Source organism: Emys orbicularis, chromosome 21, assembly GCF_028017835.1.
Source record: "Emys orbicularis isolate rEmyOrb1 chromosome 21, rEmyOrb1.hap1, whole genome shotgun sequence".
Classification (NCBI taxonomy): Eukaryota; Metazoa; Chordata; order Testudines; family Emydidae; genus Emys; species Emys orbicularis.
The window spans coordinates 3,155,505-3,180,579 of record NC_088703.1 but is presented as its reverse complement, the minus strand read 5'-3'; the positions used below and the strand labels follow the sequence as shown (position 1 = coordinate 3,180,579).

Here is a 25,075-nt window from a genome sequence, read left to right as displayed (position 1 = left end):
CAGGGCAGGCCGGGTTCTGATCTCAGCCCCCTGTGGTCTATCAGGAGTCACCCCCTGACTGCAATGGGGCAGGGCCAAGATCTGATCTCAGGGGGTCAATCCGGAGTCACCCCCTGACTGCAACAGGGCAGGCCGGGTTCTGATCTCAGCCCCCTGTGGTCTATCAGGAGTCACCCCCTGACTGCAATGGGGCCAGGCTGGGTTCTGATCTCAGCCCCCTGGGATCAATCCGGAGTCACCCCCTGACTGCAATGGGGCAGGGCCGAGATCTGATCTCAGGGGGTCAATCCGGAGTCACCCCCTGACTGCAATGGGGCCAGGCTGGGTTCTGATCTCAGCCCCCTGGGATCAATCCGGAGTCACTGTGGGCAATCTTGGCACCACTGCTCAGCTCTTAGGTGCAGGCAGAGGGTCAGTGTGACGCCCCCGGCTCCCCCACATCACCCTCTGCAGATGAAAGAGTGACAGTGCCCCCAGTGGAGACGCTCAGCACAGCAGCTCCCGCCCCCCCCCACCCACCCCCGGCCTCCCTGGATGAGGGACACCCACAGGGTGCCCTGATGGTTCGGCCACACTCCTGCTGGGTGAGATGCTCAGATCTTCACATCGGTCCATTCGCTGGCCCGTCTCCTCTCACCCGTGGGGGGTGCCGCCGCCTCCGGGCGGGCTGCCAAAAAGGGGACAAACAAGGCGGGTTGGTTGGGTGCTGGAGCAGTGACGGGACGGGCTCTACTCAGGCTGCTTGGAACAAGTCTGTTTGTCCATCCACCCATCTGCATTACCCATCCGTCCATCCATCCATCAATCATCCACCCGTCTGCATTACCCATCCGTCCATCTATCCACCCATCTGCATTACCCATCCGTCCATCCATCCATCAATCATCCACCCGTCTGCATTACCCATCAGTCCATCCATCCACCCGTCTGCATTACCCATCCGTCCATCTATCCACCCGTCTGCATTACCCATCCGTCCATCTATCCACCCGTCTGCATTACCCATCAGTCCATCCATCCACCCGTCTGCATTACCCATCCGTCCATCTATCCACCCGTCTGCATTACCCATCCGTCCATCCATCCATCAATCATCCACCCGTCTGCATTACCCATCAGTCCATCCATCCACCCGTCTGCATTACCCATCCGTCCATCTATCCACCCGTCTGCATTACCCATCCGTCCATCCATCCATCAATCATCCACCCGTCTGCATTACCCATCAGTCCATCCATCCACCCGTCTGCATTACCCATCCGTCCATCTATCCACCCGTCTGCATTACCCATCCATCCATCCATCCACCCGTCTGCATTACCCATCAGTCCATCCATCCACCCGTCTGCATTACCCATCCATCCATCCATCCACCCGTCTGCATTACCCATCCGTCCATCCATCCATCAATCATCCACCCGTCTGCATTACCCATCAGTCCATCCATCCACCCGTCTGCATTACCCATCCGTCCATCTATCCACCCGTCTGCATTACCCATCCGTCCATCCATCCATCAATCATCCACCCGTCTGCATTACCCATCAGTCCATCCATCCACCCGTCTGCATTACCCATCCGTCCATCTATCCACCCGTCTGCATTACCCATCCATCCATCCATCCACCCGTCTGCATTACCCATCCATCCATCCATCCATCAATCATCCACCCGTCTGCATTACCCATCCGTCCATCCATCCATCAATCATCCACCCGTCTGCATTACCCATCAGTCCATCCATCCACCCGTCTGCATTACCCATCCGTCCATCTATCCACCCGTCTGCATTACCCATCCATCCATCCATCCACCCGTCTGCATTACCCATCCATCCATCCATCCATCAATCATCCACCCGTCTGCATTACCCATCCGTCCATCCATCCATCAATCATCCACCCGTCTGCATTACCCATCAGTCCATCCATCCACCCGTCTGCATTACCCATCCGTCCATCTATCCACCCGTCTGCATTACCCATCCATCCATCCATCCACCCGTCTGCATTACCCATCCATCCATCCATCCATCAATCATCCACCCGTCTGCATTACCCATCAGTCCATCCATCCACCCGTCTGCATTACCCATCCGTCCATCTATCCACCCGTCTGCATTACCCATCCGTCCATCCATCCATCAATCATCCACCCGTCTGCATTACCCATCAGTCCATCCATCCACCCGTCTGCATTACCCATCCGTCCATCTATCCACCCGTCTGCATTACCCATCCATCCATCCATCCACCCGTCTGCATTACCCATCCATCCATCCATCCATCAATCATCCACCCGTCTGCATTACCCATCCGTCCATCCATCCATCAATCATCCACCCGTCTGCATTACCCATCAGTCCATCCATCCACCCGTCTGCATTACCCATCCGTCCATCTATCCACCCGTCTGCATTACCCATCCATCCATCCATCCACCCGTCTGCATTACCCATCCATCCATCCATCCATCAATCATCCACCCGTCTGCATTACCCATCAGTCCATCCATCCACCCGTCTGCATTACCCATCCGTCCATCTATCCACCCGTCTGCATTACCCATCCGTCCATCCATCCATCAATCATCCACCCGTCTGCATTACCCATCAGTCCATCCATCCACCCGTCTGCATTACCCATCCGTCCATCTATCCACCCGTCTGCATTACCCATCCATCCATCCATCCACCCGTCTGCATTACCCATCCATCCATCCATCCATCAATCATCCACCCGTCTGCATTACCCATCCGTCCATCCATCCATCAATCATCCACCCGTCTGCATTACCCATCAGTCCATCCATCCACCCGTCTGCATTACCCATCCGTCCATCTATCCACCCGTCTGCATTACCCATCCATCCATCCATCCACCCGTCTGCATTACCCATCCATCCATCCATCCATCAATCATCCACCCGTCTGCATTACCCATCAGTCCATCCATCCACCCGTCTGCATTACCCATCCGTCCATCTATCCACCCGTCTGCATTACCCATCCGTCCATCCATCCATCAATCATCCACCCGTCTGCATTACCCATCAGTCCATCCATCCACCCGTCTGCATTACCCATCCGTCCATCTATCCACCCGTCTGCATTACCCATCCATCCATCCATCCACCCGTCTGCATTACCCATCCATCCATCCATCCATCAATCATCCACCCGTCTGCATTACCCATCCGTCCATCCATCCATCAATCATCCACCCGTCTGCATTACCCATCAGTCCATCCATCCACCCGTCTGCATTACCCATCCGTCCATCTATCCACCCGTCTGCATTACCCATCCATCCATCCATCCACCCGTCTGCATTACCCATCCATCCATCCATCCATCAATCATCCACCCGTCTGCATTACCCATCAGTCCATCCATCCACCCGTCTGCATTACCCATCCGTCCATCTATCCACCCGTCTGCATTACCCATCCGTCCATCCATCCATCAATCATCCACCCGTCTGCATTACCCATCAGTCCATCCATCCACCCGTCTGCATTACCCATCCGTCCATCTATCCACCCGTCTGCATTACCCATCCATCCATCCATCCACCCGTCTGCATTACCCATCCATCCATCCATCCATCAATCATCCACCCGTCTGCATTACCCATCAGTCCATCCATCCACCCGTCTGCATTACCCATCCGTCCATCTATCCACCCGTCTGCATTACCCATCCGTCCATCCACCTGCATTACCCATCCGTCCATCCACCTGTCTGCATTACCCATCTGTCCGTCCATCCATCATCCACCCGTCTGCATTACCCATCCGTCCATCCATCCACCCGTCTGCATTACCCATCCATCCATCCATCCATCAATCATCCACCCGTCTGCATTACCCATCAGTCCATCCATCCACCCGTCTGCATTACCCATCCGTCCATCTATCCACCCGTCTGCATTACCCATCCATCCGTCCATCCATCCATCCACCCGTCTGCATTACCCATCCGTCCATCTATCCACCCGTCTGCATTACCCATCCATCCATCCATCCACCCGTCTGCATTACCCATCCGTCCATCTATCCACCCGTCTGCATTACCCATCCGTCCATCCATCCATCCACCCGTCTGCATTACCCATCCGTCCATCCATCCATCCACCCGTCTGCATTACCCATCCATCCATCCATCCATCAATCATCCACCCGTCTGCATTACCCATCAGTCCATCCATCCACCCGTCTGCATTACCCATCCGTCCATCTATCCACCCGTCTGCATTACCCATCCGTCCATCCATCCATCAATCATCCACCCGTCTGCATTACCCATCCGTCCATCCACCTGCATTACCCATCCGTCAGTCCATCCATCCATCCACCCGTCTGCATTACCCATCCATCCGTCCATCTATCCACCCGTCTGCATTACCCATCCGTCCATCCACCTGCATTACCCATCCGTCCATCTATCCACCCGTCTGCATTACCCATCCATCCATCCATCCATCAATCATCCACCCGTCTGCATTACCCATCAGTCCATCCATCCACCCGTCTGCATTACCCATCCGTCCATCTATCCACCCGTCTGCATTACCCATCCGTCCATCCATCCATCAATCATCCACCCGTCTGCATTACCCATCCGTCCATCCACCTGCATTACCCATCCGTCAGTCCATCCATCCATCCACCCGTCTGCATTACCCATCCATCCGTCCATCTATCCACCCGTCTGCATTACCCATCCGTCCATCCATCCATCAATCATCCACCCGTCTGCATTACCCATCCGTCCATCCACCTGCATTACCCATCCGTCAGTCCATCCATCCATCCACCCGTCTGCATTACCCATCCATCCATCCATCCATCCACCCGTCTGCATTACCCATCCGTCCATCCACCTGCATTACCCATCCGTCAGTCCATCCATCCATCCACCCGTCTGCATTACCCATCCATCCATCCATCCATCCACCCGTCTGCATTACCCATCCGTCCATCCATCCATCAATCATCCACCCGTCTGCATTACCCATCCGTCCATCCACCTGCATTACCCATCCGTCAGTCCATCCATCCATCCACCCGTCTGCATTACCCATCCATCCATCCATCCATCCATCCATCCACCCGTCTGCATTACCCATCCGTCCATCCACCTGCATTACCCATCCGTCAGTCCATCCATCCATCCACCCGTCTGCATTACCCATCCATCCATCCATCCATCCACCCGTCTGCATTACCCATCCGTCCATCCACCTGCATTACCCATCCGTCAGTCCATCCATCCATCCACCCGTCTGCATTACCCATCCGTCCGTCCACCCACCCGTCTGCATTACCCATCCATCCGTCCACCCACCCGTCTGCATTACCCATCCGTCCATCCATCCATCCACCCGTCTGCATTACCCATCCGTCCATCCACCTGCATTACCCATCCGTCAGTCCATCCATCCATCCACCCGTCTGCATTACCCATCCATCCATCCGTCCACCCACCCGTCTGCATTACCCATCCGTCCATCTATCCACCCGTCTGCATTACCCATCCATCCGTCCACCCACCCATCTGCATTACCCATCCGTCCATCCATCCATCCACCCGTCTGCATTACCCATCCATCCGTCCATCCACCCGTCTGCATTACCCATCCGTCCATCCATCCACCCGTCTGCATTACCCATCCGTCCATCCATCCATCCACCCGTCTGCATTACCCATCCATCCGTCCATCCACCTGCATTACCCATCCATCCGTCCATCCATCCACCCGTCTGCATTACCCATCCGTCCATCCACCCACCCGTCTGCATTACCCATCCGTCCATCCATCCATCAATCATCCACCCGTCTGCATTACCCATCCGTCCATCCACCTGCATTACCCATCCGTCAGTCCATCCATCCATCCACCCATCTGCATTACCCATCCATCCATCCATCCATCCACCCGTCTGCATTACCCATCCGTCCATCCACCTGCATTACCCATCCGTCAGTCCATCCATCCATCCACCCGTCTGCATTACCCATCCGTCCGTCCACCCACCCGTCTGCATTACCCATCCATCCGTCCACCCACCCGTCTGCATTACCCATCCGTCCATCCATCCATCCACCCGTCTGCATTACCCATCCGTCCATCCACCTGCATTACCCATCCGTCAGTCCATCCGTCCACCCACCCGTCTGCATTACCCATCCGTCCATCTATCCACCCGTCTGCATTACCCATCCGTCCATCTATCCACCCGTCTGCATTACCCATCCATCCGTCCACCCACCCGTCTGCATTACCCATCCGTCCATCCATCCATCCACCCGTCTGCATTACCCATCCATCCGTCCATCCACCCGTCTGCATTACCCATCCGTCCATCCATCCACCCGTCTGCATTACCCATCCGTCCATCCATCCATCCACCCGTCTGCATTACCCATCCATCCGTCCATCCACCTGCATTACCCATCCATCCGTCCATCCATCCACCCGTCTGCATTACCCATCCGTCCATCCATCCACCCGTCTGCATTACCCATCCGTCCGTCCACCCACCCGTCTGCATTACCCATCCATCCATCCATCCACCCGTCTGCATTACCCATCCATCCGTCCACCCACCCGTCTACATTACCCATCCGTCCATCCATCCACCCGTCTGCATTACCCATCCGTCCATCCATCCACCCGTCTGCATTACCCATCCGTCCATCCATCCACCCGTCTGCATTACCCATCCATCCGTCCACCCACCCGTCTACATTACCCATCCGTCCGTCCACCCACCCGTCTGCATTACCCATCCATCCATCCATCCACCCGTCTGCATTACCCATCCATCCATCCATCCACCCGTCTGCATTACCCATCCGTCCATCCACCTGCATTACCCATCCATCCGTCCATCCATCCACCCGTCTGCATTACCCATCCATCCATCCATCCACCCGTCTGCATTACCCATCCATCCGTCCACCCACCCGTCTGCATTACCCATCCGTCCATCCATCCATCCACCCGTCTGCATTACCCATCCGTCCATCCACCTGCATTACCCATCCATCCATCCATCCATCCACCAGTCTGCATTACCCATCCGTCCATCCATCCACCCGTCTGCATTACCCATCCATCCGTCCACCCACCCGTCTGCATTACCCATCCGTCCATCCATCCATCCACCCGTCTGCATTACCCATCCGTCCATCCACCTGCATTACCCATCCATCCGTCCATCCATCCACCCGTCTGCATTACCCATCCGTCCATCCATCCACCCGTCTGCATTACCCATCCATCCGTCCACCCACCCGTCTGCATTACCCATCCGTCCATCCATCCATCCACCCGTCTGCATTACCCATCCATCCGTCCATCCATCCACCCGTCTGCATTACCCATCCGTCCATCCACCTGCATTACCCATCCGTCCATCCATCCATCAATCATCCACCCGTCTGCATTACCCATCCGTCCATCCATCCATCCACCCGTCTGCATTACCCATCCGTCCGTCCACCCACCCGTCTGCATTACCCATCCGTCCATCCACCTGCATTACCCATCCATCCATCCGTCCACCCACCCGTCTGCATTACCCATCCGTCCATCTATCCACCCGTCTGCATTACCCATCCATCCGTCCACCCACCCGTCTGCATTACCCATCCGTCCATCCATCCATCCACCCATCTGCATTACCCATCCATCCGTCCATCCACCCGTCTGCATTACCCATCCGTCCATCCATCCACCCGTCTGCATTACCCATCCGTCCATCCATCCATCCACCCGTCTGCATTACCCATCCATCCGTCCATCCACCTGCATTACCCATCCATCCGTCCATCCATCCACCCGTCTGCATTACCCATCCGTCCATCCATCCACCCGTCTGCATTACCCATCCGTCCGTCCACCCACCCGTCTGCATTACCCATCCATCCATCCATCCACCCGTCTGCATTACCCATCCATCCGTCCACCCACCCGTCTGCATTACCCATCCGTCCATCCATCCATCCACCCATCTGCATTACCCATCCGTCCATCCACCTGCATTACCCATCCATCCGTCCATCCATCCACCCGTCTGCATTACCCATCCATCCGTCCACCCACCCGTCTGCATTACCCATCCGTCCATCCATCCATCCACCCGTCTGCATTACCCATCCGTCCATCCACCTGCATTACCCATCCATCCGTCCATCCATCCACCCGTCTGCATTACCCATCCGTCCATCCATCCACCCGTCTGCATTACCCATCCATCCGTCCACCCACCCGTCTGCATTACCCATCCGTCCATCCATCCATCCACCCGTCTGCATTACCCATCCGTCCATCCACCTGCATTACCCATCCATCCGTCCATCCATCCACCCGTCTGCATTACCCATCCGTCCATCCATCCACCCGTCTGCATTACCCATCCATCCGTCCACCCACCCGTCTGCATTACCCATCCGTCCATCCATCCATCCACCCGTCTGCATTACCCATCCATCCGTCCATCCATCCACCCGTCTGCATTACCCATCCGTCCATCCACCTGCATTACCCATCCATCCGTCCATCCATCCACCCGTCTGCATTACCCATCCGTCCATCCATCCATCAATCATCCACCCGTCTGCATTACCCATCGTCCATCCACCTGCATTACCCATCCGTCAGTCCATCCATCCATCCACCCGTCTGCATTACCCATCCATCCGTCCACCCACCCGTCTGCATTACCCATCCATCCATCCACCCGTCTGCATTACCCATCCGTCCATCCATCCATCAATCATCCACCCGTCTGCATTACCCATCGTCCATCCACCTGCATTACCCATCCGTCAGTCCATCCATCCATCCACCCGTCTGCATTACCCATCCATCCGTCCACCCACCCGTCTGCATTACCCATCCGTCCATCCATCCATCAATCATCCACCCGTCTGCATTACCCATCTGTCCATACACCTGCATTACCCATCCGTCAGTCCATCCATCCATCCACCCATCTGCATTACCCATCCATCCATCCATCCATCCACTCACCCGTCTGCATTACCCATCCGTCCGTCCATCCATCCATCCACCCATCTGCATTACCCATCCGTCCATCCACCTGCATTGTCCATCCATCCATCAATCATCCACCCGTCTGCATTACCCATCCGTCTGTCCATCCACCCACCCATCTGCATTACCCATCTGTCCATCCATCCATCCACCCGTCTGCATTACCCATCCGTCCATCCAGCCATCTGTCTGCATTATCCAGCCAGCCATCTGTCTGCATTATCCAGCCGTCCATCCACCCACTCGTCTGCATTACCCATCCGTCCGTTCATCATCCACCCGTCTGCATTACCCATCCGTCCATTCACCCACCTGTCTGCATTACCCGTCCGTCCGTCCATCCATCATCCACCCGTCTGCATTAACCATCTGTTCGTCCATCCATCATCCACCCGTCTGCATTACCCATCCGTCCATCCGTTCATCATCCACCCGTCTGCATTACCCATCCGTCCATCCATCCACCCGTCTGCATTACCCATCCGTCCATCCAGCCATCTGTCTGCATTATCCAGCCAGCCAGCCATCTGTCTGCATTATCCAGCCGTCCATCCACCCACTCGTCTGCATTACCCATCCGTCCGTTCATCATCCACCCGTCTGCATTACCCATCCGTCCATCCACCCACCTGTCTGCATTACCCATTTGTCCATCCATCCATCATCCACCCGTCTGCATTACCCATCCGTCCGTCCGTTCATCATCCACCCGTCTGCATTACCCATCCGTCCATCCACCCACCTGTCTGCATTACCCACTTGCCCATCCATCCATCATCCACCCGTCTGCATTACCCATCCGTCCGTCCGTCCATCCACCCACCTGTCTGCATTACCCATTTGTCCATCCGTTCATCATCCACCCGTCTGCATTACCCATCCGTCCGTCCATCCATCATCCACCCGTCTGCATTACCCATCGTCCATCCACCCGCCCGTCAGCATTATGTCTACCCATTTGTCCTTCCACCCAAACTATCCATCCACCCATCCACATTATCTTTCTATCCATCCACCCATGCAGCCACTGGCAGTATGCATCTATCTGCCCCTTTTCTACCTTTCCATCTACCCACCTTTCCATGGACAGCAGGGATCTATCCTTCCGTCTACCCAGTCTCCATCCGTCCATCCATCCCCATAGCATCCAGGTGCCTGTTCCCCTCCCTTTTTAACTCTTTACAGACCTCTCCAATCCTTGCCTTCCAAACCCTTTGCTTAGCTTCCACCCCCCCGCCCCTGCCCAGGGCCGCGAGGGTCAATGTTGCTCAGAGAGGCCCCAACGCTGGAGAAGGACCCGTAGGGAATGCCCTTGGCTAGGCGCCTGGGGAGCTGAGCTCGATGGGACCCTCGGATGGCTCTTGTTGGAGTCTCCAATATGGTTCTCCTCCAGCTATGATGCTTGCAAGGACCAGCCACGGAAGACGCATGGAGTGTCCTGCACCACGCTTGATACGAAACCCTGCCTCCTCTGGGCAGATCCTCACCATGCCCGTTACCTTGTTCCTTGGCTCGGCTGGGCACGGGGCACTTGCTCTGGAGATCTAGACTAGTCCTTGACCACTTCCTCCTCCTGGGAGAGGGTGTCTCCCCTGCGCCCGCCTCTTGGCCACGGGTGGCCAGCCCCTTCTCGCAGTCCTTGCTCGGGGCCACCCCGTTGAGTTCCCTGGCCCTGTCGTCGGCCCCGTCCTGCGCCCAGGAGGCCGGGGGCTGCCCTCCGTTGGTCTGGGAATAGACGTTGCTGACCTGGGCCTTCTTGTTCCCGTCGTGGGCCTTGTAGCGGATCATGAGGATGATGATGAAGAGCAGGACGGAGGCGACGATGATCCCGCCGATGATGATGATCATGGTGCCGCCCAGGAAGTGGGCGTGCAGGGAGCGGCACTGCGGGGAGCCGGGCTGGGTGCTGAAGCGGACGCAGCCCAGGGGGCGGGTGGCCGTCAGCGCCGTCGCCCCGTCGTCGTAGATGGCCAGCACGCACAGGTCGTAGGCCCGCCCCGCCGCCAGGTCCTTCACCAGGAAGGCCCTGCTGGGCGGGGGGATCATCCTGGGGGGGCGGGAGGGGGAGCGGTGAGCGGTGCCTGCGGCTGGGATCCCTCCCCCATCTCGGCTTCACCCCCCCACACACTGCTGCCCCTCCCCCACCTCGCCTCCGCCCCACGGCCACCCTGCTACCCTCATCCACCACCACTCCCACCCCACGGCCACCCTGCTACCCTCCTCCACGCCGCCCTGCCCCACAGCCACCCTGCTACCCTCCTCCAGTGCCCCCCACCCCACCCCACGGCCACCCTGCTACCCTCCTCCAGCACTCCACCCCCCGCCCCACGGCCACCCTGCTACCCTCCTCCAGCGCCCCCCGCCCCACGGCCACCCTGCTACCCTCCTCCAGCGCCCCGCACCCCACGGCCACCCTGCTACCCTCCTCCAGCGCCCCCCGCCCCACGGCCACCCTGCTACCCTCCTCCAGCGCCCCGCACCCCACGGCCACCCTGCTACCCTCCTCCAGCACCCCGCACCCCACAGCCACCCTGCTACCCTCCTCCAGCACCCCGCACCCCACAGCCACCCTGCTACCCTCCTCCAGCGCCCCCCGCCCCACGGCCACCCTGCTACCCTCCTCCAGCACCCCGCACCCCACAGCCACCCTGCTACCCTCCTCCAGCGCCCCCCGCCCCGCGGCCACCCTGCTACCCTCCTCCAGCGCCCCGCACCCCACGGCCACCCTGCTACCCTCCTCCAGCGCCCCCCGCCCCGCGGCCACCCTGCTACCCTCCTCTAGCAGACCTCCCCCCGGCCACGAGCCCCTCAGATGGAATCCACCCCCAAAAACCTCCAGCCCAGAGCCACCCAGATGGGACCCCCCAGCCCAGAGCCACCCAGGCGAGACCCATTGGCCGACCCAGGCCAAAACCACTCAGACCGCCCCGCCCCCCGACCCGAGCCCGGCACCCCCCGCCCAGCAGCACGGGCTCACCTGTACACCAGGGTCTCGTCGGAGGAGCTGTTGTACTGTATCTGGTACATGCGGACCCCAGGCCCGGGCCGCGGCGGGACCCAGCGAATGAGGGCGGAGGACGCCGAGAGCTCGGAGGCCAGGACCCCCCCGTCTCGCGGGGCAGCGCTCCCGTTGGCGCCCGCCTTGGCCGAGGTGAGGATATCGGAGGGCCCGGGCGCTGGGGGGCGGGTGCCGTCGGCGAGCTGGGGCAAAGGGTTGACCTGCAGCTCCACGGAGGCGGTGGCCTCGCCAGCAGCGTTGGAAGCCACACAGTTGAAGGCGCCGGCGTCCTGGACGGCGGCCACCAGGATTTCCAGGCTGCCGTTCTCGTAGGCCAGCGTCCGGGAGCCGTTGGCCACCAGCTTCCCCTCCGGAGAGAGCCAGTGCACCGCTGGCTCGGGGTCGCCCGCCCCGTGGCAGCGCAAGGTGGCCGCCTGGCCCTCCGTCACCGCCAGCCGGCCCGTGTGGTGGGTGATGACGGGCAGCTGGCAGACAAACTCCTCCTCGGGGACGCTCCAGAAGTACTTGCCCAGGAGCTCGGGCGGCGAGGCGCAGGTCTCCAGGTCGTCCTCGCGCGCCAGGCGCCGGAGCCACAGCAGCTCGCAGTTGCAGTGCAAGGGGTTACCCCCGAAGCTGAGCACCAAGGAGGAGAGGGGCGAGCCCTTCGACTTGGCATAGACGGGCAGGCGGAGGAAAAGCGGGTCCGGGGGGATCTTCTTCAGCCGGTTGGAGGTCATGTCCAGCCGGGCCAGCTTGTGCAGGTCGGCGAAGACGCCTTGGGGCACGTGGGCGATGAGGTTGTGGTCCAGGCTGAGGGAGTTGACGTTGCTAAGGCGACGGATGGTCTCCCAGGGCAGCCGGGCCAGGTTGTTGTAGGACAGGTCCAGGTCCTCCAGGGTGCCGGCGAAGTCGTCGAAGGCGCCGGGCGCCACGGCCTGCAGCTGGTTGTTGCCCAGGATGAGGTGACGCAGGTTGGGCAGGCCCCGGAGCTGCTGGGCCCCGATGGCCGGCAGGCGGTTGCCGTCCAGGTGGAGGGCCCGCAGGCCGCGCAGGTCAGCAAAGGCGAAGGGCACCAGCTGGCGGATGGCGTTGCGGGAGAGGGTCAGGTGCACCAGGCGCGTCATGTTGGCGAAGTCCCGGCGCCGCACGGCTGCGATGAAGTTGTCCGTCAGCCGCAGCTCGGCCGTGCGCCGGTCGAGGAGCCCGGGCACGAAGAGCAGCCCGGCGCGGGCGCACAGGACGGCCAGCGAGGGGGACAGGTTCTGGCACGTGCAGCGGGGGGGGCACAGCTGGGCGTGGGAGGGGCCCAGGCAGAGGGCCAGGGCGTAGAGCAGCAGGCGTTCCATGGCACTGTCAGGGGGCCTGGCTGCAGGGAGAGAGGGGGAGAGAGACGGGCCAGGTGAGAGCAGAACCTTTCTTACCCGGGACTGTATCCTCCTTCACCAGCAGGGGGCGCCCTGCGCTACTCCTAGCTCCTGGAGGGGAAGTGGGGGCTAGCAGTGAGAGCAGGGGGCTGGGAGCTAGGACTCCTGGGTTGTATCCTTGGCTCTGGGAGGGGAGTGGGGGCTAGTGGTGAGAGCTGGGGGCTGGGAGCCAGGACTCCTGGGTTCCATGCCCCATTTTAGAACTGACTCTCTGTGTGGCTTTGGGCTACTAACCTGCCCTTTCTGTGCCTCAGTTTCCTACCCTATAAAATGGGCCAAGTAACCCTTTATCCACAGATCCTTCCCTTTAGGCCCAGGGGCACACACGCTTCCCCCCGCCCCGCCCCCCAAGTCCTTTCCCAGCAGCCCACAGGGCGCACACACACACACCCCCAGACTCTTCCCAGCAGCCCCCAGGGTACTCCCCCCTCCCACCTTTCCCAGCAGTCCCCGGGGCACACCCCCACCGCAGGCCCCTCCCAGCAGCCCCCAGGAACAAAGTGAGGGAGGCAACTGGGGTCCAGAAGGAGCTGCCCAAAGCCCTCCCCTGCCCCGACGCACTGAGGACTTGGCAAAGCCGGGACAACTCAGCCCTGGTGCAGATTGGGGGGGCAGCAGCTGGGGGGCCCAGGGTGAGCAGGGCAGTGGGGCCACCTGGCAGAAGAGGCAGGAGCAGCTGGGGCAGCACCAGGCTATGTGCACGGCACGGGGGGGCAACAAGCTGTGCCCCCCCCCATGCATCTCCTCAACCTCCTCCCCTACAGGCCACGGCCATTCTCCCCACACACACACGCACCTCATCCAGCCCCACTCAATGTCGGGGTCATGGAAGTGCATTCTGGGATGGGCCAGATTCGGAGCCCGGCTCCTCCGGCGTCAATCCAGAGTCATTCTGGCTTCTCCCAGAGAAGAGAAGGATCTACCCCGCCTGGACGGTGTTTTAAAAATCAAAACTCACCAGCCCGGTCCTGACTGCGACCCTACAATAACAATCACAACAAACTCATGCCGCCCGGCCTTCACATGAGACCCTACTCTAACAAACCTATGTACTGTACACAACCCAACAGCTCCCAAGCTACCCTACAATAACAAACCCCCCTGCACCCATGTCCGGGGAGACAAACCAATTTCCAGAAGGAAAACCCTGAACGTTTGGGGGTTTGAATTCTGAAGCAATTTCATTCCATTCAAGACTGCCGCCAAGCAGGGGTCTGGAAATCCGGGGGCGGACGGAAAGCACCTTGAGCCATCGCCTACTAATTAACAAATTAACGACGTCATTAGGAGCCATGTGGCTTTGCTAAACGGCACGGGGACCCGCGGCACGCCGGAAAGTTTCCAACAAGTTCAAACAAGGGACAGTCCGTCTCACAGCGGCTCCGGAGCGGCGCTGCGCAGGGAAGCGTCAGCGCGGGAGTTCATTCGAAGGAGCCGTGTCGGCGTTGAGCTCGGGGGGGGGGGTGTTCCCCTCCTTTGCTCGGGCCAAACGGGCGGCCAACCGGCGCCTCTTGCAGCTTTTCAGTTTCTTCTCAAAGCCCCAGCTGCCGGAATCATGAGATTCAAAGAAAGCACAGTTCTCCCCCTCGCGGCCGCAGAGAAAAGCTCTGAGACGCCCCCGAGGCGGCTCAGACGCAAAGGAAACGAACGTTTCCCGGATTCTCTTTGAACCCAGCCTCGTGGTTTTGGGGAGGCCGGGCTCCGGAGCGTCGAACGCTCGGGGTCACGTGAGGCCGACTGACCCCCGCTGCCCTGTCTAGCGCTAGAGACGGTTCTAGCGCTCCTGCTTGGGAAGGGAAGCTGGATGACGTGAGCCGTTAATCCCCCAGTGTGGACGCAGGTCTAGCCGGCTCAAGGGAACCCATTCCCCTTCCCACACTGGAGTGGCCGTACTGCTAGAAGCACCTTTATCCCCCTCTAAACGCAGCCACACTAGAGGAGTGGTGCGCTGTAACCAGACCAGGAGAGTTAAACCTGGCCAAGGTCAGTCTGGACCAGACTGGAGAGCTGGGGGGGAGCCCAGGGCTGGGCTAGCGGGGGGCTGCGGGTCGGGATTGAGGGGCACCGAGAGACCTGGAGTGAGGGGAGCCCCGGGCTCTGAGCCAGTCTGTTGCCTCTGATCTGTTCTGTGTCCCCCACCGCATCCCCCACCTGCAGGAACCTGCAGCTTTGTTTGGATTCCCAGGCCCCCCCACCCCCACCGGGTTTAATTCGGGAATCCAAGGCTAATCCAAGCTGATTAGCCTCCCGACGCAGCCCCCGACGCCCCCTCGCAGCCCACATAGGGGAAGGTGGCGGCAGGGTCTGCCAGGGATCTAACCCAGCATTGTAGGCGTGTGCGGGACGCCGGTGCGGCTGACCCGCACCAGCTGGGCTGGCTGGCTGGGCCCTTCACAGCAGGGGGAGGGGAGGGGCTGTATCTCACACCCCATTTCACAGATGGGGAAACTGAGGCATCACCCAGTGTCCCAGCCAGAAATGGAACCCAGGAGTCCTAATTCCCAGGCCACGCCACATCTGTCATCCCTTGGTAATACTCCCTTCTGGGGCTGGGAGCAGAACCCAGGAGTCCTGACACCCCTTCCCTGCTCTTGCATCTCAGTGATACTTCTTCGTTCACACCGATGTCCCTCAATCCTGACCCACAGCCCCCAGGTATCCCAGCCCTGGGCTCTGCCCCACAGCTCTACCAATGCCCCTCTATCCTAACCTGCAGCCCCCAGGTATCCCAGCCCTGGGCTCTGCCCCACAGCTCTACCAATGCCCCTCTATCCCAACCTGCAGCCCCCAGGTATCCTGGCCTTGGGCACCCTGATTCCCGGGAGATCCTCTAACCTCATATCTGACCCCCTTGCAATCTGGGTTGGGTTCCTGTCCCGAGATCCCAGCTGGCCCCTCATCAGTCCAGCTGTGGGGCGGACTCGGACCCAGATTGATGTTCTGGTTCTGGAGGATATCTTGTGCTTTTGGCCCAGGATGCTGGGAGTCTCGGCTGTTCGGGGCAACCCAAACCTCACCGGAACCAGCCCCGAAAGCTGGGTCCCGCCAGATCAGAACCCTGAACAACAGCCTGAAGCCACCGCAGCTCCCAACGGCACCTCCTGGGTCTGGCCCAGCTCCCAGGGCCCAGCTGGGTGTGAGGGGCTCCCAGCTGCATCTCCACTCAGGTAGCTCTTCCTGGCCCTGGCCAATGGGCCCATCTAACCCGGTATCCCGCCTCTCCGTCACAGATCAGACCGCTGGGCCTGGCCACCCCGTTGCCCAGGTATGGTGACCACTCCCCGGCAGCTGCCACTGGTGGTGGGATGTGACCGGGCCACTGCCCCTCCTCCCATGTGGTGTCTCTCCCTGCCGAAGCCGGGACCCTCATCTGGGCAGTGGGGCGGGGGGCAGGGAGTCTGCAGCGACCTCCTGGCTGGAGTGAGGCGGAGCAGGCAACAGGCAGGTGTAACCTTGACCAGCTGCCCCCGTCATCCCGCCTGCTCCACCGGGGACCTGGGGCAAGGCAGGCCTGACCCCGCCCCTTTCCACAACATGCCCCGCCCCCAAACACCCTCAGGTCCCCACACCCGCCAATGCCCCAACACCCATATGCCCCCCAACTAGGGTGACCAGATGTCCCGATTTTATAGGGACAGTCCTGATTTTGGGGTCTTTTTCTTATATAGGCGCCTATTACCCCCCACCCCCGTCCCGATTTTTCACACTTGCCCTCTGGTCACCCTACCCCCAACACATGCCCAATAAACTCCCCCATGCCCTATAAACTCCCCGACACACACCCGTTTGCCCCTCCCCCAACACACCATCTACTGCCCCATTACAGGCCCCCCACATGCCCACTGTCACCCCCTCGTGCCCTCTAGCACCCCCTGCCCTGACAGCCTCCCTCCTGCATGCCCTCTACCCCCCCACACACACCTCTGACAGCCCCTTCCAGCCGCCCTGTCCCAACACACTTCACCCACCCCCCATGCTGGGGGGGCATTCGGGGCACGACCCCTGGTCATAGACACACCCCGCCCCCCGTGCATGGGATTTGGAGCCGGCTGTGCAGTGGTGGGATTTAACCCCTGGCCTGTGCCCCCCCCTCCAACCCCCCACCAGAGGGGAGGAAGCATCAGTGAGTCCCAATGCAACGCCCCCCTCCCGCTCCCAGGATAGATCCTCTGTCCCACCCCCCCTCAGGGCAGTGGGGCAAATCAGGCATGACCCACATGTGCTCTGTGGGATGCCCCCCCAGCCCCATGGACTTATGGGTGATGGGGGGGTCCAGACTACATCCACACACAGCCCCGCCCTCAAATCTCTGCTGGGGACGGACAAACCGTGAAATCAATGAGCCCCAGGCGGGATACGGGGGAGATGGGCAGCTGGGGGGGATGGGCAGCCAGACTGGCCCTTCCTCCAGCCAGGGTGAGCCCCCCTCCCCCCACCATCAGGCCACCCTGGTCCCCCAGTTCGGCTTGGGGGGTGGCGCCGCCAGGGTGGGGTCCGGGGCGGAATGACAGGCTTGTGATTTTAGTTTAATTTTGCAGCGATGGGGGAGGGGGAACCGCGTCAGGACAGTTCCCCACCCCCTCCACTCCCAATGTCCCCACAGTACTAGCCTCTCAATGCTGCCTGCCCGCTTCAAGACAGCCGTGCCCTGACGCCTGGGGGTGGCTCCCCGTCCCCAGACGATGCCGCTCTCATCCACAGACATCTTCCACCACCTTTGCGCCAGTCAAAACCCTGTGGCAGTGAGTTCCGCAGGCTAACGACAAGAGGCCAAGCTCCCAGCTGACTCCTCGTGCCCCTTTCTGACGTCTCCCCGAGTCAGCCTTTCCCTCCCCCACGTCCCATCAGCCCGGCCCCCACCCAGCGATGGCAGCCCTGACAAGCACAGGGAGGCGCTCACCTACCTCACGCTTTGGTTCCACCAAGCCATAAACCTTCAGGAGCGTCCGGCTGGGCAGGGGTCTGGGCTCAGGTCGGGGCTGGGGGGCCAAGCTGGCTAACGCCACGACTCAACCGTCCATGCTGGCTCCGACCTCCCAGCTGGGGGGGTCCTGAGGCTGAGCCCGGATGGCTAAGGCAAAATGGCAAATCCCCCCCAAAAATATCAGGGGGATCTGAGTGCCGGGGGCTCTCCCCTCCGGCTGCTGTGATGCTGTACCCCGGCAGCACCCCCAAGAGCCAGCGCCTCGCTCCTCCCTATCTGGGGTTCGTCCCAGGCTGGGAAGTGGGGTGTCAAATATCCAGCCTGGATTGGAGGTCAGAGGGGGTGAGTTTCAAAGCAGTGCTGGCGGGGAGGGTCAGGCAATGGGGGGGGGGGGTAGCTGCGTCTCCCCAGAGCCAGGGGGCCTGAGCCAGGCCAGGGTTTTAGCTCGGTGCTGATACAGGAAGTGTGGGGGGGGGGCTGCCCCTTCTGACTGACCCCAAAGCAGCTTCTGGCGCGGGGAAGGGGGGGTCGTTCAGGAGCGGGGGAGGTCGCTGCTTAGGAGCAACAGCCGCCAGCCGTCCATCCTGGGGCGAGGGGGGGGGCTCGGGTACCGGTTCTGGACCCGCCCACACACACACGGTCCCAGCTCTGCTCCCGGGGAGGGCACGCTCAGGATCGGGCCAAATCTCCCTGGGACGGGGGGTGTGGGGGGTGTCAGACCCCTCCCACACGCTCCCTGGGGTTAAAGGTCCAGATGATGAATGCAACCCCCCCCCCCCAGCCCCCAGCTCGGGAATCCAGGGGCCCCCCAGCCGGGGCCAGGCTGGTCCCCGGCGCCGGGATGCAGCGGGGGGCCGGTTGCCGGGCGCTGGTTGCTGGGATACAGCAGGATGCTTGTTGCTGGGTCCTGGTCAGGGGGATACAGCCGGGCGCTGGTTGCCGGGATTCCGCTGGACCGGGCAGCCCCGCCGCCCCCTGCCCTCTCCGGGGGCCGCAGTGCCGGTGCAGGGAGCCGCGCGGGGCGGTGGCGGGCCGGTCCCTGCAGCCCAGCACGGCCGCTCGCCCAGGCTGGGAGCGGCCCCCGGGCCTCATGAATATGCAAAGCAGGGGGCAGGGCCCACACAGCCCCGCTCTTAAAGGCACAGCGTCCCCCTCCGTCAGCGCCAGCTCCCCTCCCCCCTGCGTCTTGCCAGCGCCCAGCAACCAGCCCCCTGCTGCTGTACCCAGTGACCAGTGCCTGGCAACCAGCCCCCTGCTGTATCCCAGTGACCAGTGCCTGGCAACCAGTGCCCAACAACCAGCCCCCTGCTGCTGTACCCAGTGACCAGTGCCTGGCAACCAGTGCCCAGCAACCAGCCCCCTGCTGCTGTATTCCTGTGACCAGCCAGTACCTGGCAACCAATCCCCTGCTGTATCTCTGTGACCAGTGCCTGGCAACCAGCACCCGGCTATGTCCCAGTGACAAGTGCCTGGCAACCAGCACCCGGCTGTATCCCAATGACCAGTGCCTGGCAACCAGCAACCAGCCCCCTGCTGCTGTATGCCCGTGACCAGTGCTGGACAACCAGTGCCTGGCAACCAGTCCCCTGTGGCATTGCCATGACCGGTACCTGGCAACCAGTGCCAGCAACCAGCCCCCTTGCTGCTGTATCCCTGTGACCAGCGCCTGGCAACCAGCCCCCTGCTGTACCACCTGACCAGCACCCAGCAAAACAACTCCTACCCCCTAGAACCGAAGTTCTCATTCGTGAGGCGAATGCGTCAGGCTTTGCAGAGGGGCACGGCCAGTCTGCTGATGATTCGGAGAGGCCCAAGCGCCAGGTGGCAGTGCCACTCCTCCAGTCTGGCCGGGCCTCCCCTGCCGCCTCAGGCAGAGGCCTAGTTTGCCCATAGCTAGAGCAGCCATAGAGCTGAGGCATTTGCGGCTCCCCCCATCCCCCGCCTTCCCCTAACTCCCAGCCTGGCGGGGGCAGAGAGTCCCGGTGAAACACCCTGCAGGGAAACACCACCCCTGGATCAGCCCCTCACCCCACAGCAGCCCACAAAGGGCAGGGGGCGGAGGCAGGCAAGACCCCCTCCCCTCACGGGGGGCACACCTCACCCCCAAGGGGGACAGGACACCAGGGAGCTGGGTGGGGGAGCAGCCAAACCCCCAATTCTCGTCCACCCCTGTAAGCTGGGACCTGCTCAAAGCTCTGGCAAGAAAGATCTGGACTAGCCTCAGCACAGCACGGGGGCGCTGGGCTGCGGGGAGCAGGGAGGGGCTCAATACGGGGCGCTGTGCTGCAGAACAGGCCACCTACCATCCCCCTCCACTCTCACCACTAGACCCCACTCCCCTCCCAGAGCTGGGGAGGGAACCCAGGCGTCCGCACTCCCAGCCCGGCTTGCTGAGAGGAGCCACCGACTGTCCAGGCATGTGCAACCCCCAGGCCCTGATGGGGCGGGGGGGGGGGGAGGCTGCTGGTGTCTCCCTGGCTGCACACGCTGGCTGCGTCTCTAAAGGTCAGCGCTGCAGCACGGCTCCCGCTGTCCTTATATGATCAGCAGAGACAGGGGCAGGCGCTGGGGGGCCTCCAGCCGTCTAAGCCGGGCTTTAACATACCCTCCCAACCCCCCCACACAGCCGGGGGGGAGTGGCCGCGTGCAGAGTGGGGGCTGGAGACGCAGCGACTGAAGGATATCTCCGGAGCTGGGGGGAGCCCAGGGCTGGGCTAGCAGGGGGCTGCGGGTCGGGATTGAGGGGCACCGCCAGAGATGGGGGTGGTGGGGAGCCGAGGGTTGGGATGCGGGTCGGGATTGAGGGGCACTGCTGAGCTGCAGGGGGGTCTCACTCTCATCACCCAGCTGCGGTTCTCTCTCTCTGCTCCCCCTCCCCCCGCTCCAGATTCTCTGTGCCCTTTCCCCTCCCCTCCCCACTGAGCTCCTGCAGGCACAATGCCGGGGCATATGGGCCCGTGCGTCAGCCCCCGGCTGGCAGGGACGGGGCGGGATGCTGGGCTAGATGGGCCTGCCGGTCTGATCTGGGATGGGGAGGAGAAGAATATGGCAGCATGTCTGTGTCACACAGACAGTGGCTTCCCCACCTGCCCCATTCCCTGGTGCTGGGGTCTGGGCCCTCGCTCCCACGGTGCCGCTGAACGTCCCTGGGCCAGCCCCATGGCGACCCTGCTAGCCAGCGGCTGAGGGGAGCTGGGTCTCTCTGGCCCCTCTAGTCCTGCAGCCGCTGCTGACTGGAGCCTTGTAAGCCTCAGGTGGGTCGCTACCATTGGCTGGGTTTTGCAGAAGGTGAAACTGAGGCAGCCAGAGGGGACAAGGGGTCACCGCAAAATCAGAGCTAGGGATTTCACCCAGGAGTCCTGGGTCTCAGCCCCCCATGTCTAACCACTAGACCCCCTCTGCTAGAGCCAGGGATGGAACCCAGGCATCCTGACACCCAGCCCCCCTTGCTCTGACCAGTAGACCACACTTCCCTCCCAGTGCTAGGAATAGAACCCAGGAGTCCTGGCTCCCAGCTCCCCAATTTCTAACCACTAGACCCCCCCTGCTCTAGCCTCTAGACCCCTACTCCTTTCCCAGAGCCAGGGATAGAACCCAGGAGTCCTGGAGAACAAAGGGTGCCAGCTTTGATGGGCCATCCCCCCCACTCCTTCTCTCTCAGCCATTCCCATGCACAGCTACTCAAAGGACGGTGCAGCAATAGATCCAGAGAGAGAGATCCTCCACCCTAGGCCCCGGTCCCCCAGCAAACCTCACCCTCAGGCCTCGCACAGCAGGGTTTAGCCCCACGCCGAGATTTTCCCCTTTCAACTAAAAACAAAAACCAAAAAATGAGGCCACCTGGAAAGCCGTCTGGCTGTGTTCTAGGCAGGGCTGGAGGGGGCCTGACATTTCTCCTTGGGACCTACATGGGTAAACAGGCCTGACTGCCAGCCAACCCCAGGCGGAAACAGGCGCCCAACCCTGAAACAGTTGCCAATTTCTTTGCAGGGTTGGTGGGGCTTTCCAGGCCCTGTGGAACTCAAAAGTTGGTCTCCTCCAGCAGCAGAAGTTTGCCCAGTAAAAGACATTCCTCGTCGTTGGGTGTGTGCTACTGGCTGGCTCCGTGTCTGAGCTGGAAACAGGGCGAAGGAACGGGCGGGAGGGCGAATTGTTCCAGAGATATCCCACGCTGATCCCAACGCAGATCCAGACTTGGTCAGACACCGCCCAGTTAGTTACACAGGCTGGCCAATCGCGAAGCAAAAGCGACACCGTGTGATGTTGCTCACCAGTGGAACTCACTGCCACAAGGTTCCAAGAGATGGGAGGAAGGGTGGTCTGGGAGTCTAGACTGGAGCTGGGCGGGAATCGGGTTTTCCCATCCAGCGGAAAGTTTAAAACACAGCAAAAGATTTTCCCATCCCCTGGGCCAAAAACGTTCGTGAACTGAAAAAAATGTATCGCGGGCCCGACTGTTTCATTTCAATTTCAACCGTTTTTATTTTATTCTGATGACTGTTAAGTAACAAAGTTGTTTCCAGCCGAAAAAGTGGATTTTATTTTTTTGCTTCCAATACAAAAAATGCCTTGGCAAACAGCCCTTTCCCGGGAAACGTTTCAATTTCGATAAACCCCCATTACCCAACAAAACAAGCGGCTCGAGTTAAGAGATCTCGGGTCCGTTCCTAGGCATGTCACTTCATCTCTCTGGGGCTCCTCTGGAAGACAGGGGAAACGATCCTTCCCTTGCCTATTTTGGCTGGAAGCTGTGGGAGGGACTGTCTCTCATTGTGTGTCGTCACCCACTGGGGGCAACGTCTGGAGGTAAGACGCCGGGGTAGATGGGCCCCTGAGGCACTGACAGAGGGTGAAATGAGAAGTGTTGGGAGAGGCTGGTGGAGTTGCCAGGGGTTAGTTAGTTACTAGCCAAGCCTAGCTGGCCCCCATTACTGTAATGGGGGAAACCGAGGCACAGAGAGGGGTCGGGACTAGCCCAGGGTCGCCCAGCAGCAGAGCCACAAATAGAACCCAGGCATCCTGACGCTAGACCCACTGCCCCACGCCGCAGCTGTCAGGGGGTCAGCGAGCATTCACCAGGGCTCAGATAGGGCCGGTCAGAGCAGCCGGGCGGCCCGTGGAAGGCCGCAGGCACTCCTGGGGTGAGCGAAGGGATTCCTGAGCCAGGGCACCCGGCGAAGGCAGGAGAAAGAAGAGATTTCTCAAGCAGCACCCAGCATGGTTATTTGCTGGGTAACATCCGAAGGCCAGAAACGATTCTGCCAGGAGAATAATGTATAATTAATGGCAAATAGGGACTGGCCCAACAGATAAAGGAAGATGGTGCTGCTCGAATAGGGAAGGAAGAATTAACAGCGAATGAGCGTGGCTGGAGGAAAATGGATAGAGTTAGGGTTTGTCTACACAGGAAAATTAATCCGGATTAAGGTCAGGTGGGAATTTAAAGCCGATTAACTGTTCCTGATTAACGCCACTGGGAGACGCTCATGTTCTGGTGACAAGGGTGCCTTGTTCCTAGTCATCGTGATTCGAAGCGCACAGGGTGTGTCTACACTGGGAAACAGATTCAGATTCTAGGTCGGGAGCAAACGTAAAGGGGGGCAGTTATTCAGGAATCGCTCCAGCGGCCGAGCCCCTAGAGCGACTGGAGGGGGATGAACGATGCCTCTTGATTCAGACTGTTTATATTGGGAATTAACAGGTTTCATGTTTCGCTCCGGTTCCCCCCAGAGCCGGCAGCTCAAGCCCCGGTCAGTTCTCTGTCCGCGCAGCTGCCGGGATTGCAGCTTAATTAATCTCTACATCCTGCTTAGTCATTATTTTCTTGTTGCAGACATTTGTCCTTGTCAGAGGCTCTGGGGCCTGCAGAGATGTCACTGCCTGAGCCGCAGCCGCATGGGACTCCCCGGGGCCACGAGGTCTCCTCGTGCCGGAGCCGGGGTGAAATGGTAGCGCGACGCCCACTAAACCTGCCCTAATGGCTTTGTGGCAGTAGGGGGCGCTGTGCTGCAGGAAGTGGGGCAGGGGCCCAGTAGGGGGCGCTCTCCCCTCTGAAACCATTCTAACTGCACCACCCCAGTGGGGTGCTAGGGGGTGCTGTGCTGCAGGGAGCAGGGGGCCAGTAGGGGGCGCTCTCCCCTGGCAATCAGGGCTGACCCCAATGCCCCATCGTGCTGCACACGGGTGCCGGGCATCTGAAGTTCCCACAATCCCCGTGAAACCCCAAACTGGGGTGCTCGCTGTCTCTGGCCATCAAATGGTACGTGGGCCTCGTCCCCGGAGCAGGGTGTTACCATCAAATCCTTGTTATGCTCCAGCAGCCAAAAGCCCCTGGATTCTCCTTCACTCCCTCTCCTGTCACTGCTCCACCCCAGAAGAGGCTGCATTTGAGCACTCCCTGGCTGGGCAACCTCGTGAAAGGGCCGGATGCGGCTAGACAGCCAAGGCCCCTTCCTGGCCGCGTCCTCAGTCATCCAGCTGGGGTTGTTCTTGGGCGTCACACTAGCAACCAAGCCCGTGGCCCCATTGAAGACACACAGTCCCCGCTCCAAAGAGGCAGGAGGGGAAACTGAGGCACGGGGCGAGGCAGTGACATTGACTCCTCGATCCCAGTCTGGTGGTCACTCCACTAGGCCACGCTGCCTCTTTCTCTCACCCATGGACA

General features: G+C 60.4%; 1 protein-coding gene and 1 pseudogene across 2 annotated transcripts; one reads left to right on the top strand and one right to left on the bottom strand.

The window, feature by feature from the left end:
• Positions 1-593: 593 nt before the first annotated feature.
• Positions 594-13,409, bottom strand: LOC135893186 (leucine-rich repeat and fibronectin type III domain-containing protein 1-like protein). Of its 2 annotated transcripts, none has more exons than XM_065420983.1 (3): positions 12,043-13,409; positions 10,553-11,112; positions 594-667 (listed from the first exon to the last, which is right to left on the bottom strand). In XM_065420983.1, the coding sequence occupies exons 1-3, from the start codon at positions 13,407-13,409 to the stop codon at positions 594-596; spliced, it is 2,001 nt and encodes a 666-aa protein (XP_065277055.1). The 2 variants fall into 2 exon arrangements, with proteins under 2 accessions (XP_065277055.1, XP_065277056.1); XM_065420984.1 differs by having other exon boundaries at positions 10,565-11,112.
• Positions 5,167-10,385, top strand: LOC135893148 (guanine nucleotide exchange factor subunit RIC1-like; annotated as a pseudogene).
• Positions 13,410-25,075: the final 11,666 nt, after the last annotated feature.